A 19,960-nucleotide genomic window follows, 5' to 3' on the forward strand; every position below is an offset into this window, starting at 1 on the left:
AAGATCATCTTCAATTTCTTAAATGGAACTCTCTATTTTTCATTACATATATTTATATAGATTATCTCGAAAGCTTTCCAAAATACTATAATAAAATGTTCTTCCGTTAAGTATTTTTCGAGCTATGAAGCTTGAAAGATGCAGTATTTTCACATAAAATACAAAATATCTTATAAATTATTCAGTTTTCGGTAATCTTACCTTAATATTTTTAAGCACAAAATAATGAGAGGAATCGGTTGGTGTAAAGAAAAACATAGTTGTTTTTAAGAAAAAATATCTAATTTGCAACATATTTTTTAAAAATAATTATGCGTTTTCTTTACACCAATTAATTGATCTCGATTTTCTATGCATAAAAGTATTAAGATAAGATTACCGAAAACTAAATAATTTAAAATATTTTGTATTTTATAAGATATTTTGTGTCAAAATACTCTTTTAAGCCTCATAACTCGAAAAATACTTAACGGAAGAACATTTTATTAGGTATAGTGTTTTAGAAAGCTTTCGAGATAAGCTACAAGAATATGTAATGATAAATAGGGAGTTCCATTTAAGAAATTGAAGATGATCTTTACGTGTGGTGTGATCTTCATTCAAATGACTATCGAAGGTCAAATCAATGGTACCATCTTATGTCCCTCTCGAAGTCACAAAACTTTTGTCTGAAACATTCTGAGATATTTGAATGGATCCTTTAAAATGGAACACCCTGTATACATACACATATATAATACATGCAATAATTATAATTTAAGAAAATATGTTCACGTAATTATTGCATTAAAAGAATTATTTTAATTCTAATAATACACACACACAGCACACACATATATAGTTACAGTAATTAGTTATTAAATTATATTCTTCTATGATAAACATAAAAATGATTATTTATTAAATATTATTAAATATTTTTTATAGACAGAAAAAATCTTAATTGATTCGTGCATTACTCGCTTTCGCATTTAAAGAAAGATTTAGCTCTTCGAGAAGTGAAGTATTGATTTGATTTTAGAAATACGTTTAATTTAAAAAATAAATATATTTAAATAAATAAATATTTATTTGAAGAAATAATTTATTCTTTAAAAAGAAGTCATTTGTTAGCGATTTCCGATGTAGCGGGATATCCGGGAAATCACCTTTGCATGTATTATGTTATTATTCTCGTGTCGAGTCATTGTCGTGTTTTCGTATATACTTATCTGTGCGTTGCTTCGATCTTTATTTTGTATTTCTGACGAAACGTGCCCTGCCGTGATTGGTTTCATTTAAAAGAATAAGCGTTTTATGACTTTGTATATAAACGGCGACCGCGTCTCTCTCTCTCTCTGAAAATTTATAAGAGTGAATTGAATAAAGTGTTTCTGTACGATTTCGAAGAATTATAACGAGTTAAGAGTTCTGATATTATAAAAATCTCTCTCCTGTCGACATCCTATTTCGCTAACACATTATTAAAATTATGAAAATTTCTTTTAATTAATAACAAATATATTTTTGTATAAAAAATATATTTTTCTAATATTATTTTTTTTTTCTCTACTAAATATATTTTTATTTCTTTATTATATTTCTTTGACTTTATAGAATCTTTATTATAATTTTGATATTATTTCTAGAACTAAAAAAAAATTTTTTATTATTCAAGTAATTATTTTATTTACAAAATTTATTTAATCAGCATTAATAATACTTATTTTTATAAATATTTTTATTTAAGTTTTTTTAAAATTTAAATATTGTTTTTAATATTAAAAATATATTTCTTTTATTAAAATGTATCTTGTTTTGTGATACATATACATTTTTTAATTTGTAGGTATATAAATATATTTCAATTGAAAAAATTGAAGTTTTTAATATAAATACACTGAAAATAAAATTTACTCAATCTAAATAAATATATTGATTTAAATATGATATAGTCACAATAAGAGGTTGTTTATCAGATTATAATAAGCAGTAACTTACTTTAAATGTACATGTAGACAAATTAAAGAAAGGATTTATTCAACGTGAAATAATTTTAAAACAAATAATAAATAACTTTTATTAAGATATCCTTTATTCAAAATGAATAATTTATTCTTTGAAAATGAAAAATCTGATATTATAAAATTAAGGAAATTTATATTTAAATAAATATTTTTTAAACCAATTTTAAAAAAATTTTTTTATGAGTTATTTTTATATCGCTAGTACATTAATCAACAGGGTAGTTGTAAATTAATCGACCAAACTAGCCAATAAATTTTGTTTATTTAATACAAATTACGACGTTTCGACCATATGGTTCTGGTCCTTTTCAAGTATGAAGTTCTTGTTGAAAAACACTTTACATATTTTAGTTACGAACTAATTAACATCTTGTCAAATTTTTTAATAAAAGAGAGAAACATTGTATCAGTGTGAGACTTCGTCAATAACTATTTCGTTAAAATTGTTATATTCAAATATAAAAAATATTTTTTTACAATTAATAAATCTTTGTAAACTTTAATAAATATAATTTTATTTATAATTTTAATTTAATGTTAAATATGTTTTTAAAAATAACGTTTATTAAGATATCCTTTCGTCAAATTGAATAATTTATTCCTTAAAATTGAAAAGTTTGATATTATAAAATTGAGGAAATAGCTTTAAATAAATATTATTTTACACCAATTTTTTAAATTTACTTAATAATAATATACTATTTCGTTAAAATTGTTAGACTCAAATATAAAAAATATTTTTTTACAATTAATAAATCTTTGTAAAAACCAATAAATAACATTTTATTTACAATTTTAATTTAAATATTTTTAAAAAATAAGTTTTTCCATACATAAAATTTCGATATCAATTAATTGGAGATAAATATATTTTTGTGTACGTGAGTCAAAAAAATCGCGTGCGAGCAAAACAGCAGATATACGGTTTTCCGCGCGAACTGGCGAGGCTAAACAAGAGAACATTGCAGTCGCCGCGAGTCACCTAACCGAGAAGAGTCCATTGGCGTCCTTTGACATGTGCGGACGTTTTTACGTGTGAAGTATATTTTTTGGATGGAAATTTGATCAATATATATATATATATATATATATATATATATAAAACGGAAAACATAATATCCTCACAGCTATCATTATTGCGATAATACATATACGTTTCAGAACATTAAAAAAATAATTATAATTGTATTGTACTTTGAGGAGACAGTTATCATGACATTTCCGTCATTTGCGCAAAAACAGAAAAAAATACCGAAAATAATTTAACGGTCCGGTTATGGTTCCGGTGTTATAAATTTAATAGAATTTCAATACGATTTACAGTTTCGGTTCTACTAAAAAAACGGTCATGGAACGGTTATCGGTTCTAGTTCCGGTTCGGTCCGGGTCCCTGCAAGATACAGAGTTTATTTAATCACGCGCCAGTTCTCTTTCGATGTCGGTTCTCAGTACTATCTATCTAATCAGTTTTGATATCGTATTCGCTTTGTGCATGAATGTGGAGGGGATTCGCGAAACGATTTAGGCGCTCATAGGGATTAGTTTGTAAAGTTAGCCTGAAACAGTAAAAATACATTAACCTTTTAATAAATTGGAAAAATGGAAAATAAACATATAATAAATAATATATATAATAATATATGAGCCGTTCGCTCGAAAAACGATTTAAGTCGACTTAAGTTTTTTGCACAGAAAATTGAATTAAAGATTTAATGATGTCATTCGAGTTATTAGACATTGTACTCCTCAGTTTTTATATTTTTTAATATAGAAGTACACTATTTAGTAATGATTTATTACCATAAAAACAAAAAGGCAATATAATTGTTTTCACCATGGATTACATAAAATATTACTTAAGTCGTTTTTCTGACGATTGACTACAACAACATGTGAAACATCTTTGACGTCCGAAAAAACTATTATTAATATACAAAAGCTGCTTTTTAGCATTAATTTCAATTACACATAAAACAAAATATTAATTTAAAAGAAAACTGCAACAGTTGTAGATTAATATAATATAGAATAAAACATTTTCGTCCACCGAGATACTAAGTTTTCTTTTAAATTAATTAATGTTTTATTTTATGTCTAATTGAAATTGATGCTGAAAAGCAGCTTTTGTATATTAATAATACTTTTTTCGGACGTCAAAGATGTTTTACATGTTGTTGTAGTCGATCGTCAGAAAAACGACTTAAATCATATTTAATGTAATCAATGGTGAGAACAATTATATTGCCTTAAATTTTGTTGTGATAATAAATAATTATAAAAGCTGAGGAGCATAATGTTTAATAACTCGAATCACATCGTTGAATCTTTAATTCAATTTTTTGTGCAAAAACTTAAGTCGACTTAAGTCTTAAACATGAAGTACATGACGATTGTTATCCAACTATAAAATATTTAATTATAGTTATAAAAAATATTTATTAAATTATTAAATATCAATATGACTGAACATTCGTTCCCGAATATTTACCTCTAAACCAATTTTGTAGGTATGTAAAGTGACAGAAGTTTGACGTACGACACTACCTGTTATTAAAATACCAGTGTCATTTTATTCTACTTTGTGTGTGTGTGTGTGTGTTTGTGTGTGAACATGAGATACAGCTAATTTTTTTCCTTTTACGATAGCTTGAGGGTGAAAATCAATTGAATGAGTAATCCCTTTAAATTCTGTTCTCAAAATTATATTCATTTTGAACAATTTATCAGTCTCTGAAAAGAAAAATAAAACAAATTGTTATTCGTTAAGATAATATTTTTCTCAGTTTACAAATTAATATTTAATGTATTTCATGAAATAAAAATCATAGTATTAATAATTACATTATTATTACCCAGACAGCACATGGATGTCTTTTGGACGTCCTAAGGACATCCTTTTTTCTAGGCGGGATGTGCAGAGGATATCCTGTTATATTCCTGATACTTTTTCAGGATGTCCTGAGGAATAGCAAATGAGCGCCTCATGCTATACCTAAAAATATCCTCAGGACATTCTATTTCAAAGTCCTACGGACGTCCATACGATATCCATAAGACATTGTTATTTTTGAAACGTCCATAATACATCCAGAATATGTTATTGAGGTACTTTACAGGATAATTTAAGGATTAATTTAGACTTACACATACATGAATTGTTTTACTAATTTTAATTTTATTTTTGCACATATACGTATATATAAAAGCCAACATATTTTCCGTATGCATATATAATTTATTTAAATATATAAAAATAAAATTCTTTTAAATGAAAAATAAATATTCTGCAATTTAACATACAATTTAATGAATAATTAAAATTAATTTTTTTGATACACTAAATATAATTTATATAAGATATATATATATATATATATATATATATATAATAAAATGTTAAGTATAACAAAATTTCAAAATATAATCATATTAAGTAATTAACGAATATTTGCACTGATAATGAAGCGTTATATAATTATAAATTTGTTCGCATTAGATATATTATATTTTACATCCTAGGTGTAAAGAATATTTTTTATGATCTGATATTTTTTATGATCAAAAATAGGATGTCTATTTCTAAATATTATAAAAAAGTTTCTTAATCTTTCGCCAAGTATTTTTGTTCAAAATTCTAAATAAAATTAGAAAATTTTTAAATACATTTTTAAATTAAATTTTCCTATTGCGCTCTTTCTAAGATTTTCTAGCTCATACAATAAACATAAACTCGTACAATAAACATAAAAAAAATACAGTCATTTAAGTTTTAAATATTAGATTTGACTGTATGAAAAAGTATTGAAAAAGAACTGAACCTATATCTATTAAATGAAATAAAAAAATAATTGTATCTTAAAGTATTAGGAAATCATTTTACATTGGTTTTTTATATTATTCTTGTAGAATATATAAAAAAAATAAAGGTGAATTCACACACACATCTTGGCAAAAACGCAGAAAGCAGACAAGCAGAACTCGCGTTGGTAGTAAATTTACTACCACCAAGTTACTGCCTAGTTTACTATCAGCGCGAGTTTAGCTTCTGCTTTTCTGCTTTTCTGCCAAGGTGTAAATTCTCTTATAAATAAGCGTTTGATATCAAATTAATTGCACAGAAAATACAAACGTCACTTCGGCAGTCTCTTGAATTGTCTTCTCCGAGTGATCAAATCTTAGCGTTTTTATATCACAATATGATCGTCACCATCGATGGACGAGGTGTTGGACGTAACTTCGGGTCATCGGGCCTCCGTGTATTGAACATCAAATTCTTTCAAAGTCGGCAATCGTTTCTTCAACGACTTAAATATCTGGACCCTAGACGTTTATTCTTAGATATTTGGAGCAATTTATTCATCTAAAGTTGTTTCTTCTGCTTGATCCTGATCTTCTTGTACAGAAGCTGTATCTGCTCTCTTATCCATGCTAGAATAATTTTTATAGCAAAATTTTTTAGCAAATTTTTACATAGATTTACATTGTAATGGATTTACATTGTAACATATATTTTTTCAATAAATTATATTTATTCGATTTGAAAGATTGAATATCTGTTTCTATCAAAGATTTATCTGCAAACTTAAAATAATGTTAAAGTTGTAATAGTTTTCTCAAAACTTTTCCTTAACAAAATTTAAAACTTTATATAATATATATTATTTTATTATTCAATAAAATTTATAAAAAATAAAGTAACATGCATACTTTTTTTTCTTCATACTACGTTCACTTGCATGCCTTAACCAGGATTTAATTGGTTCTGATATCTTCTGTTCGGTAGCCTCAGGAAAATAGACTCGTACAGCACCTATATTATGTTAAAATGTAAAAGTATTTAAAGAGAAATATTTAATAAAATATTTAAAATAAATATTTTTAAAAAATAAAATTCTCTGAACTGAAAAAGTTAAGTAAGATTATAAGAATGAGTAAAAAAATATAAGATAACATTAAATATAGTAATTAAAACAAATCCAAATTGATGTAACTAAAATTGATGTAATTAAAACCGAAAATAAGTTTCAAAAAATATTTGAATGTTTTTTAACAATATTTTTTATGTGCAAAAAATATCTCAAGTACTTATTTTAGTAGTTTACATATTATAAATAGAAATTGTATTTACCAAATATAATTTTTCGTAGATATAAATAAAAAAATGAACGTTTTTTCTTTCCGCCAATGTAGCTAAATAAACTTCCAACTGAATCACTCAGAAGTCTTCGTATGATGTTAAATGTAAGTGATTTAATATCCGATCCACCTATTCGTGCCACTTGCACAATCTACATAATAAATAAATAATAAATAAATTTTTTTATAAATAAATAAAATAATTATAATAATAAATTAAATAAATAAGTTTAATTTTTTTGATTCAATTATTTTTAAAGATTAAAAATATGCATACCAATGCTTTACGATTTATTTTATTCTCAACTAATCGTTGTTCGAATTTTTCTAGCTCTTCTAATGTTTGTAACGGAAAGAATTCCATGTAATCTACTTCGACATCTTTCTTTTTCACTCCACCATCTAATACAAAAGTTTGGATTTGGTTTTGTATACTATCTAATTTAGTGTTTATATTTTTCTGTTCCTCATGTATTGTTGATATTTTGAAGTCCATATCCAATAATTTTCGTATAACGTATCGTTGAAAATCTATTGTTGCTGTAAATAATATATATATATATATATATATATAAAAATATTATAAAATAATAAAAAACACGTTTTAAAACATAAAGTATATATAATACATACAAATGTAATATAGAATACATGGAAATGTACATTACAAAATATTACAAATCAATACTTACGAATTATAGAATCAGTTTTACAAGTTTCAAAGCTGAGCTCTTTTTCTTTGACATTATTCTGATTAAAATCATACCCTATACGAATAAAAAACACAAAAAATGTAAAATATTAAAATTAAATTAGTTGACAACTATTTAATAATACTAAAATATAATAATTTACTGAAAATACTGAAAATATAAAAATACTGAAAGCGATACTAAAAATAAAATTATTATAAAAATTATTGCTGTAAAAATTATACATATTTATCGATTACCTGTATTTTTATTTATTGAAGAAGAAAATGTTTCTACATTTGTTTTGTTTGGGGAATTTATATTTGAATTGTTATTTTCATATTCGGTCAGTTTTGATACATTTTTATCTATATAAATGATAAGTAAAATTATTATTGTAGTGTATATATTATAAATCTTTTTACTATATTAATATACGCTATAAATATTTACTAACTTTTTAATGGCATTTTAATTGCTGAATTTTCATGTGACTGTTTATTAAGATTTTTTTTATGTGGAAGCTTTGGATATGATGGTACACGAACACGTTTTTCCTCTTCACTAAAACTTTCTTCACTACTTATAACAGTCTTAGCTCTATGTTTTCTACTCTTTTTTAAAGTATCATTATCTTCACTTTCAGAATTTAAATCTGATATAAATTCTGCTTTTTTTAATTTTTTTATTCCTTTTTCAAATGTACCTTAAAAAAATAAAATTATATAGCAAATAGTAATTATTAAAACAAAAATTATTTTTTATTTTTAAATTTAAAAAATGCTTGTTAATTATATATTTTACTATAACAATTACACTCTAAACTCTAAAGTGTAAGTATTGTAAGTTTGTAAAAATATTTTTAAAAAATTTTCTATAAGTTATGCTACGAACATGCTATATTTAATACTATTTTAATATTGAAGAATATTGAATGAGCAACAAAATAAGAGTACAATTAATTATCTATATATTAATGTAGTTATTTATGTATATTAATGTAATTATTTATTTTACTTTTTGTATGTACTTACTTGCAGTTGCTAAAATCCTTTTTATTTCATGTTGCGGCCAATCGTCCATCTTTGAAATACATTTTTGCACAGCTTTTTTAAATTTTTCGTTTGATGTGAAAGTAGGCCAATATGCATATTTATTATTTTCGGTTACCCAAGAAGAGGGTATCATTTCCAGTCCATCAATGAACTCTACTATGGCATACTGTTCCATAGCTCCAAATTAACAGAAATAGAGATATATTAAATATATTTAATATATATATATATATATAAACACAAAATATATATGTGTTAGTATACATATACATATATATTATATATTAAAATATAAAATATACATTATCTAATTACAATATCTAAAACCTATATATATATATATATATATATATATATATATTTTAAATTCAATTTATTAATGTAACAATGGAAGTACTACATATTTATTTTCTAATAGTGGTAATTTAACATATTTTGTATCAATATTTTTTATCGACCACATTTGTAATTGACTTAAACTATGTACACTAAATATTTGTAATAATGATGACGGACATGGAATGTTGTAAAAATCTTCCTTGTATAAAAATTTGCGACCTATAATTACATCTACATTGAGATCTTTATTATGTGCTATGTTTTCTATTAACACAATAGTTCTATCAACTAATGCGCAACAATTATCAGCTTTTACATCTATACGTAAAGTCATATTTTCCTTTCTTATTATTTTATATTGTGGATTGCAACAACCTTGTATTAATGGACCAGATGAATGAATAGATCTCAAATCTATTGTAAAATGATCAGTTTCTTCTGTCATAAGTTTTTCTGCTACTTTATTTTTTTCATGTTCAATGTATCTTCTTACAATTTGTTGTAAAGGTTTGTCATGTTTTTTTAACAGTTTTTTCAATGTTTGTAAATAATTTTCATATTTAAACGCACTAAAATTATCTAGTGGACCAAATTTTTTTACATCTTTTACAAGATGAATAAGACCATGTACATTGTAAGAAACGTTATGTGTGCCATAAATTAATGCAAATGCTTTAACGAAATGTTCTAATAATTCTTGACAATAATTAAATAAATCTTGTAATTTATTGGAACATAATATTCTAATAGTTACATGTAAAGTTACAAAATGATCATATATATCGCTACGAAGAAAATTTTTAAAAACTACAGGTCCTGTATATAGAAGCAGTTCTCGATATTCTGTTGCTTTCCACAATTTCACATAAGTTAGTGATCGAGGCTTTCTTACAAACTCACATGGCACATTTATTTTTAAAATATTTTCTAAATTTGATGATATGCTTTGACGTTTTCTATTTTCTAAACGAAATTTTTTATCACCAAATAACCATAAATATAATAAACGTCGCGTAACCCCTAGACAAACTAAATGCATGTAATCTAATGGTATATTATTTATAAAATCAAAATTAGGAATTTCTTCAACAATTGTGGTTCCAATATGAAAATTTTCATCAGTCTTTAATCTAAAATCTAGATCTGTCCTCAATGGAGCATTTATTTCAGGAAAACAAACTTTATTACAACGGAAATCACCTTCAGTTATACATTTAGTGCAACTCGAATAGCCAGTATGTCCTTTAATTTGTAATATAAATGCTTTGGCTGGAGTATCACATATTATCGAATCTATACTACATTTAATGTGTTTATTATTGATAAAAATTCCATCATTACATAATAGTTTTGCTTCTTCTATGAATTCTTTTAGAAACTCTTGTGAATTAGAAGGTTTTTGTCTACCATAATATGCACCAATAACAAAAACTTGTTTTGATTGTTCTACGGAACCTAAAATTGGCCACAGTTGTTGTTGCGAAGACTGCGATAATGGTAGACCATCAATATTTATACTTATTTTTATATTACTTAAATTTTTTGAAAGAGATGAAAAATTATTTTCTATTGCCTTTAATAAACCAAAATGATAATATTCTCCGCTAGCACAATTTCTAATATTTGTATTTCTTGGAGTGCGCAAAAGTGTTCTAGGATCAGATGGTATGTCATGATGACATTTAACACATGTATATTGTTTTATTCCTCTTAAAAGACTACGTAATGATGCCTGTGCAATGTTTTCTTTAACTGCCCAACTGGCAAGAAATATTTTAAAATCATTTTTTTCAGTATCTGATGTATTATTATCATCTTCATCATTATTCAAAAATTCTTGCTCAAATAAAGGTAAAAACTCATTGTTTTCATTTTCGCTGCTTGAAGCAGGATTTATTTCCTCAAAATCACTATCATTTGATAAATTATTTGCATCCATTGATATATCCAAAACATTCTCAATGATTTCAGATGTTGGTTCATTAGATAATATTGGTTTATTAGATGATATGTTTGAATTTAAAGCTTCATTAATTATATTAACTTCTAATTTTCTTACTTTTCGTTGGGTTGGAGAATTAATTGTATAAAACTTTTTTTTATAGTTAGGATGTGGCATCTTAACCTTAAATATATTTATTTCTTATTTTCTAAAAAACTGTAAATGTTAAAATCTTACCTTTTGATTCCTCCTTGAGGATTCACAACGACTCAAATATTATAATGTTTTAAACTTGCACTTAACAGGCACAATTAATAAAATTGTCGATCGAAGCACTGGCACTGCTAGGCACAATCAGGCGCATATGGCATAAAGAACCGGGAAAATTATATGCGACGTCATTTCGTTACTTTCATTACTAAAATACTGCGCATGCGCAATATCTTTGTTACTTGCAAGTCCAACAGTTCATGTCGAAGCATTTTCTTATACGTTTTACTGATTTTAAAAAATATTTCATCAATCTTTCAATTTAATAAAAGCAAGAAACAATAAAAAAACAGAAAATATTCTTATATATACAAGCAACATATATATGACAAATATATATATATATATATATATACATATATATGTTATATGTTGCTCATATATGTATAAGAATATTTTATTTTTATTGTTTTTCTTGCTTTTATTAAATTAAAAGATTGAATCCCTAACATGCAGTATACATGTTTGAAAGACGTTCAGAGGACATCTAGAGGATATTCTTAGGATGTCCTCTGGATGTCCTTTGAACGTCTTTCGAAGATATGTGCTGATATATATGTATATCCAGTGGGTAACCAGTAAGCATCCAGTTCATTTCTAATGGATGTCCTATGGATATTAATGGGACATAATAAAATTATATTTATATATGCAAATATTCTATGAATATTCTATATTAAAGCAAACTGAAAATAATTGTACGTTCTTATTAAATTATATTATATTATTATACAAGTATTTTTAATTAGACTTTACACTTAAGGAAAAAATATAGATCTTTATGGAACATTTATAAATATATACTGACGTTTTAAAATTAAATTAAATATTTTATATAACTAAAAGTTATCATATATGCATATTAAATCTTTATATAAATATTTGCACAAAAATTCAAAACGTCCTATAAATCTCCCAGGATGTTCTGGATATATTCAGGATGATCCTGAGGACGTTTTGTGCTGTCTGGGTAGTAGTAGTTACTTTAACGATATTTAGATTGTATAATTATTATAGCATTAAAAAACGGTTTTAATTTTCTTTATATGTTTATAAATTGTTTCAGTTTAAGTATTATATTTAACCGTCATGCGCTCCATTAAAGCGCATTAAAGTGAGAAGAAGCATGTTGGGGCATGCTTGGGGCACGCGACGCGAACAAACCTCGAGTGAGCGTGTGCGGGTGCGATTGATGCGCGACTTGGGCTGCACTCGGGTGACGTTTCCAAACGCATTCCTGATAGCGCGAGTAGGCCCGACCGTCGCGCTAAAAAAAGGGCATTATTATCTCACCTGTAGTTACAAAGATTTTATAAGACAATCACGCATGCATCCACACTCTCATTCATACATACATTCATATGCACTCTCTTGCTCATTTACACTTTTCAATTTGCAACACATTCTTAGATATATAGTATTAATTAGTAATAATAGTACAGAGATATATGTATATATATATATATATATATATATATATATATATATATACAATATACATATATATGTATATAAATATATACGTGTATATACGTGTGAATATATATTTCGAATAGTTTGAGAATTATTATTATGTTAAAATTTTTTCTTATTTTGAATTAGTACATTGTTATATATACATATACATATATAATAATATTTAATTTTAATCGCTTAATAAGTTTTCTTTCATGTTCTCTCTTTAATAAATAGAATTCATAAATCTACTATTTAAATAAAAGACAATCAACACATAGTTTGAAGACATATGTTATTATTAATTACTTAATAAGTTTTTTAATTTAAATAATTTTAAAAATTATTATAGAAATTAAACAATAAAAAAATTTAAATAATTAATGAAAACAAAAATAAATCAATAAAAAACGTTTTCAATAAAAAAAATATATTTATTATATAGGGTGTTTCCGGGTTAAATGGCTAAACTTAAAATATGAATTCAGGACCTCAAAACAAACAAAAATTTTATCTGGAAATTTGCTCGCAAACGCTTCGTTGAAGAGATATTGACTTTTGAAGTTATAGAACTATAGGAATGAATAATGTCGAAATAATTTAGGTGTATCCTCTTTATTGCTTTATAATAATCAAATTAATTTATCAAAAGGACAAAAAGGCTCATATAATGCAACGCAATAAATAATAATAATGGAATATAGTGAAAGGCCAACTAACGAGCAAATAAATAGATATAATATAATATAATAAATTCATTTAATCATGCTCTTAAAATTCTTAACATGTAAATTCTTAACATGTAGACGTTTCGACTTACTTAGTCTTCTTCAGTACAAATTCTAACTTAAATAATATAATAATTAAAGTATATCAAACGATTTCTATCTTTACTTTATACATCAAACCTTTGGCGAGCGAACGGTTATATGTTTGAAACAATGGATTAATACAAACTATAGCATATTGAGAACCATGGCAAAATTGCACAGATGTGCAGATGAATTGCTAAATATTGAAGTATTCGATTTATATAGGTTGTTAGATTTCTTACATAAAGAACTGGATTGATGGATATTCGCTCATCATGGTCGTTTGATATACTTTAATTATTATATTATTTAAGTTAGAATTTGTACTGAAGAAGACTAAGTAAGTCGAAACGTCTACATGTTAAGAATTTACATGTTAAGAATTTTAAGAGCATGATTAAATGAATTTATTATATTATATTATATCTATTTATTTGCTCGTTAGTTGGCCTTTCACTATATTCCATTATTATTATTTATTGCAATTTAATTTAATTATTAAATATTTTGTTCAAAATGACGATCTCCAGCCTGGAGACAAGCATTACACCTATCAATAAGAGAGCGAGTGGCTAACTGACATTGTGTAATTGAGATAAGAATAGATCGAGACGTCTGCATTGTATATAATTGTTAGCAGCAAAGGTCTCGGAAAGGCATTGCTACCAAACGACCAGGGTCTGAGTCCTTCCGGTCCCGCAGAGAGAGATCATCTGTTTTCAATCGTTTACTTGAGAATGGCCTTCGTTCTAGATGTTCTATGGTGTTTGCCGTTCACTCCTGCCCATTATTAAATTCGCCACGAGTGGTGCTCACAGATCAACCGCAAACATTAAAAAAGTTTCTTGAAATTTCAAAAGTTTTTCTACAATAACTTCATATATTAAACAGTGTAAGAAAAATGATATTGTTATTACTTCAATAATTTAATCTAAATTTTGATCTAAATTTTAATCTATTAGAAAAAATGCTGAGGGAAAAATTATTCTACCATTAGTCTTATTTTTTGATGATATTGAAATAAATAATCCTCTCGACTCACATAAGTGTATAAATAAACTTGGTGCAGTATATTATTCAATTTCAAGTTTACCTGATGAGTACGCGCTACTAAACTAAAAAATATACCTATTTAATTCAACATAATTATATTGATCATAAACATTTGGGAAATAAAATCATATTTAACCATGTAATTATGATATAATAATAAATTTAGAAATAAACGATATACAAATTACTATAAATAAAGAAATAAAAACTGTATTTTTCACATTGTGTTTTATAGCAGGAAATAATTTGAGTTTAAATAGCATATTAGAATTTATCATATTTCGAAAAAAAAACTTCAAAAGCAGGTACAAGAAAACGTTAATATGATAAAAACGATAACAAATTATAAGGTAAATATATTCGGAATTCAAGAAGATTGCATTATTGTTATCTCAAATTTTCATGTGACAAAAAATTTTTTCTGTTGATACAATACATGATATATTAGAGGGTATTTGTCGATATGATATTGGAAAAATTTTAAATAATTTAATTAATAAACATAAATTTTTTACAAATTCTTCATGAAAGAATTCGCTTTTTTAACAAGATTTCTTTTGACGAAAATATTTCTGTAATAATATCAGATTCTGTATAAAAATAGTTTATAATTATATTAGCTTCTAAAATAAAATATTTTACTCTAAATTTTACTTAGTTTATTAATTGGAGATCTTGTTTATATCAATCACAAAATCTGGGAATTATATTTACTTTTAAGACAAATTTTGTGTATTGTAATGTTACATGCTCTAAAAAATAATTGATTTGGCAGAAAAGCTTATTTTCGAATATTTTTCTTTACACAAAATTATTTTTTAATTCATTAAAAATTATGCATCATAACTTATTACATTATTCAAGAATTATGCGAAAGTATGGATAAATAAATTAAATAAATATGACATATATCCGATTTGAAGGAAAACACAAGCAAATAAAATAAAATAAAATCTATAAGATATGAATAAATTTCTCGTTTACATTTGCTTTATATCAATTACAACTCTACTACAGATTTTTTTGTAACCAAAGTTTTGAAGATCGTATATGTTTGGGAATATTATTTCAAAATTGAATTTAATAAATAATTATGGATTTAAAAAAATTATCTCTTCTAATAGTTTTAAACATCACTGTAAATTGGATATAGCAATAAATAAGATAAAATATGATATTAATTTACTACTATACATAAATATATATTAACATCACGTTTGAAAAAGTTAAACATAGTATTATAAGTTCATCAAAAAATGTGTATTTTTTATATCTCAAACTGATAACTATGCTATGGTCGTCATACAATTAGTATATTTGAGGTAAAAGAAACATAAGAATGGAGTTTTATCTCCCGGATCTATTCTGCATATATTATGCCTACATTATGTCAGATAAAAAAAGTTATGTTATGTTCCAACAAATTTTTGAAATATTTGTTTTATGTCAATACAAACGATTAATAACATAGTTTAGTAAGAATTATTTCATTAATATTAAAATGTTACTTTATGTACCGTATAAGTTTATTGTATTACAGTTCAAAAATTAGATATATTAATCAAATAAATTTTATTATAGTATTATATTGATTTAAATTTTTATATAATATTATACTAAATATAAATATGTATAAGCATATATATATATACATATAAGTATGTAAAGTATGTACATAAAATTATACATATAATGATTTATGTTATATAGTGTAATTACATTCTAATTAGTAATAATTAATTCTAATATTTTGTCGTCAGCAAAAATTCTATTTTAATTATAATAATTAAGATATACATAAACATACACATAATATGTAATAATTATAATTTAAGAAAATATGTTTCGTAATTATTGTATTAAAAGTAAAAAGTAATTCTAATAACACATACACACAAATAAACACACACACACACGTAGTTACGGAACTATTAATTATTAAATTATAATTTAGTAATTAGTTATTAAATTATATGATAAACATGATAAACATGAGAGTGACTATTTATTAAATATTATTAAATATTTTTTATAGCCAAAGAAAATCTTAGTTGATTCGTGCATTATTTTCTTTCGCATTTAAAGAAAGATTTAGCTCTTTGAAGTAAAGTATCTTGCTTTTAATTTAAGAAATAAATTTAAAAAGAAATTTAAAAGATTTTAATTTAAAGTTTAATTTAAAAAAATATATTTTTCATTTAATCGGCTCTCAATATTAATAAATAATAAATAAATAAATGTGATCTGATGTTCTAGATGTCGGCAAATAGAGCCAAGCGCGAAAATTAATTTCTAATTTTTCGGAACAGTATCTCTTGGTTTGAGATCACTGAGTTCCATTTGATTAATTATCAATCAACCTCGTACCAAGAGATACTGTTCCGAAAAATTAGAAATTAATTTTCGCGCTTGGCTCTATTTGCCGACATCTAGAACATCAGATCACATTTATTTATTTATTATTTTTTAATTTAAAAGTTTTAATTAAAGTTTAATTTAAAAAGAAATACGTTTTTAATTAAAAAATTAATATATTTAAATAAATAAATATTATTTGGAAACAAGAATAATTTATTTTTTAAAAAGAAATCATTAAAATTATGAAAATTTTTTTTAATTAATAATAAATATATTTTTGTATAAAGATATATTTTTCTATTATTATTTTATCTTTTCTCTTTACTAAATATATTTCTATTTCTTAATTATATTTCTTTGATTTCATAAAATCTTTATTATAATTTTGATATTTTTTAAATTTAAAAAATAATTATTCAAGTAATTATTTTAGTCACAAATTTAATTATTATTTTAATATAAAGAATATATTTCTTTTATTAAAATTTAACTTATTTTGTGTGTCTCTATATTTTTTGAACACTTTATACATATATGTATATACATATATACAATATATATTTAACATAATTAATTTCGGAGTTCATTGCGCGTATAATATTCAACTTTAACACATTCTTCTGAACAGATTTCTTGATAAAATGTGACATTTTAAATAAAAATGTTCCATCAGCATATTCATCATATTGTGAATAACTATATTTAAAATGTCAATTACGCATGCACGTTTCATTTACAATATACATTATCAAAACTGATTAGATAGATAGTTCTGGGAATCGAAAGAAAACTGGCGTATGATTAAATAAACTCTGTAAACTTGATAACTTTTGTTTATAGATAGATGTACTTCAGCGTTTGAATCGGAGATGCGTTTGTGTCCTGAGTCGTGAACGTAGAACGTTTGCTCTCACTGAGAGAAAAAATAACTTAAAACAAAAATTTTTTATTCAAGAATACTATTTATTTGTTGGGTACTAATTGCACATTTATTTATATTCAAAAATTTGAATTTTTTAATTTAAATATACATATTTATATACATATTAAAAAATTATGTACCACAAAATAAGTTAAATTTTAATAAAAGAAATATATTCTTTACATTAAAAATAATATTTAAATTTAAAAAATATTACTTAAACAAAACAATAATTTTAACAAAGAAGATAAATATTATTAAAGCTGATTTAATAAATTTTGTGACTAAAATAATTACTAGAATAATAAAATTATTTTTTTAAATTTAGGAAATAATATCAAAATTATAATAAAGATTTTATAAAATCAAAGAAATAAAATAAAGAAATAGAAATATATTTAGTAGAGAGAAAAAATAAAATAATATAATAGAAAAATATATCTTCTTCATACAAAAATATATTTATTATTAATTAAAAGAAATTTTCATAATTTTAATAATGATTTTTTTTTCATACCGATTGATTGGCCTCATTATTCTGTGCATGAAAATATTAAGGTAAAATTACCGAAAACTGAATGTTTTACAAGATATATATATTGTAATTTATTTCAAAATATTGTAAACTTCAAGTCTCATAATTCAAATAGTACTTAATGAAAAAATACTTTATATACTCCTAAATAAATATAAATACTAAATAAATTTAAATACTTTTTATACTCCTCACGTGCCGGGTGATCGTGAATTTCTCCGTCGTCTCAGGCTCACCTTCCTGGAACCTTGGTCCTCTAATCCTCTGTCTTTTTGTTTCACAATCAGATTACTGCAGCATCAACAACTGTCTATTATAAAACAACTAGGATTTCACTGGACTTTTATGAACAAGGGTTGTTCACAATAGAATGAACAAATCACTCACACAATAGAACACGTCAATTAAATGTCAATTAACAAAATTCTTTATTATTGTTAATAACAATAAAAATTTACACTCGCGCTTGTCTTTCTTGACCGTCGCGTCGGTCTCGCGTTCGCGTCACACGCCGCGCGCTTCTTGAAGTCTGGTCTCTAAAAGACTGCTGAGCTGCTGACTCTCGACTCCCGCCGACCCCCGTTTTATACCGAGGTTCTCTGCTTGACTCTCGGCCAATCGCGCTCATGTCTCCCTTCCGCGATCTCGCCGCTCAATCCCGTCGCTCGCGCCGCCGCGCCGCTCGTCGCTCAGACTATTAATTATTAAATTAATTAAAATATTCATCAACATAAAATTTATTCGCGTCGGCATCCTGGGTACACTCGCTCGCACGTATTTCAATGCCCGCCTTCGCTTGCCCATTTCGGCAAGTCGCGGTTGTTTCGTATCGCTCTGTTGCTACTTCGTCGGATCATTTTTAATCATTGGAATTCGCTTCGTTTTCGGGTACGAATACAACACTATCGTTGCTTCGCGTTTCTTCCGTTCGTTCCAGTTCGTTCTTCGAGGATCTTCGAGTATTCTTTCTTTCCGGCTCTTGCTTTTCGCTCGCGCGCATTGAAATACACACTCGTACGATTGTTACAAATTTCGTACGAACTCGGTTTGACTGATACCACGACGCGTTAACACAGACTTGTTTAAAGTTAAAATAAAAATTCTATAACACTCGCATGTTACGTGGCAAGTATGTAAGTTCGAATGTATTGAAAATCAATCACGCCGTATCGATTAGATCGCTTCCAAACTTTAATTTTGCGTTTTCCGCTTTTGATGTCATTTCGCGGTTTTTGCTGTTTATACATTCTTTCGTCGTCAAATAGTACGCATGTCGAACGCGTTCGAAAGTAATGATTTTCCATTACTCGCGTTTGCAAAAGTAAAATTCGTGTATTCGATCGTAAATATAAATTTCCTTTCGGCAGATTGCTTCTTCCAAACAA

At 25.2% G+C, this 19,960-nt stretch overlaps 2 protein-coding genes across 2 annotated transcripts; both read right to left on the reverse strand.

Annotated features, from left to right (window-relative positions):
• Positions 1-5,465: 5,465 nt before the first annotated feature.
• LOC145939703 (uncharacterized) lies at positions 5,466-11,549 on the reverse strand. The gene is made up of 9 exons (XM_083044232.1): positions 11,408-11,549; positions 8,869-9,066; positions 8,292-8,540; positions 8,095-8,202; positions 7,835-7,909; positions 7,420-7,682; positions 7,135-7,294; positions 6,714-6,816; positions 5,466-6,434 (listed from the first exon to the last, which is right to left on the reverse strand). The coding sequence occupies exons 2-9, from the start codon at positions 9,062-9,064 to the stop codon at positions 6,359-6,361; spliced, it is 1,230 nt and encodes a 409-aa protein (XP_082900358.1). The 5' UTR covers positions 9,065-9,066; positions 11,408-11,549; the 3' UTR covers positions 5,466-6,358.
• On the reverse strand, positions 9,266-11,411 carry LOC145939702 (uncharacterized). Its single transcript, XM_083044230.1, has one exon. It carries the CDS (start codon positions 11,345-11,347, stop codon positions 9,266-9,268), a length of 2,082 nt encoding a protein of 693 aa, XP_082900356.1. The 5' UTR covers positions 11,348-11,411.
• Positions 11,550-19,960: the final 8,411 nt, after the last annotated feature.

The sequence above is a fragment of the Prenolepis imparis genome, unplaced genomic scaffold (assembly GCF_030444845.1).
Source record: "Prenolepis imparis isolate NDT839.2.m4 unplaced genomic scaffold, iyPreImpa1.0 SCAF_8, whole genome shotgun sequence".
Taxonomy (NCBI): Eukaryota; Metazoa; Arthropoda; class Insecta; order Hymenoptera; family Formicidae; genus Prenolepis; species Prenolepis imparis.

What these genes read in the sequence shown, in the direction of transcription:
- LOC145939703 (XM_083044232.1), bottom strand. Translation starts at nt 9,064, where the DNA reads ATGGAACAGTATGCCATAGTAGAGTTCATTGATGGACTGGAAATGATA. An exon ending in AATTAAAATGCCATTAAAAA is followed by an intron (nt 8,203 to 8,291) that starts GTTAGTAAATAT and finishes TCATTTATATAG; the next exon opens with ATAAAAATGTATCAAAACTG. An exon ending in CGTAGTATGAAGAAAAAAAA is followed by an intron (nt 6,435 to 6,713) that starts GTATGCATGTTA and finishes AAATTATTCTAG; the next exon opens with CATGGATAAGAGAGCAGATA.
- LOC145939702 (XM_083044230.1), bottom strand. Translation starts at nt 11,347, where the DNA reads ATGCCACATCCTAACTATAAAAAAAAGTTTTATACAATTAATTCTCCA.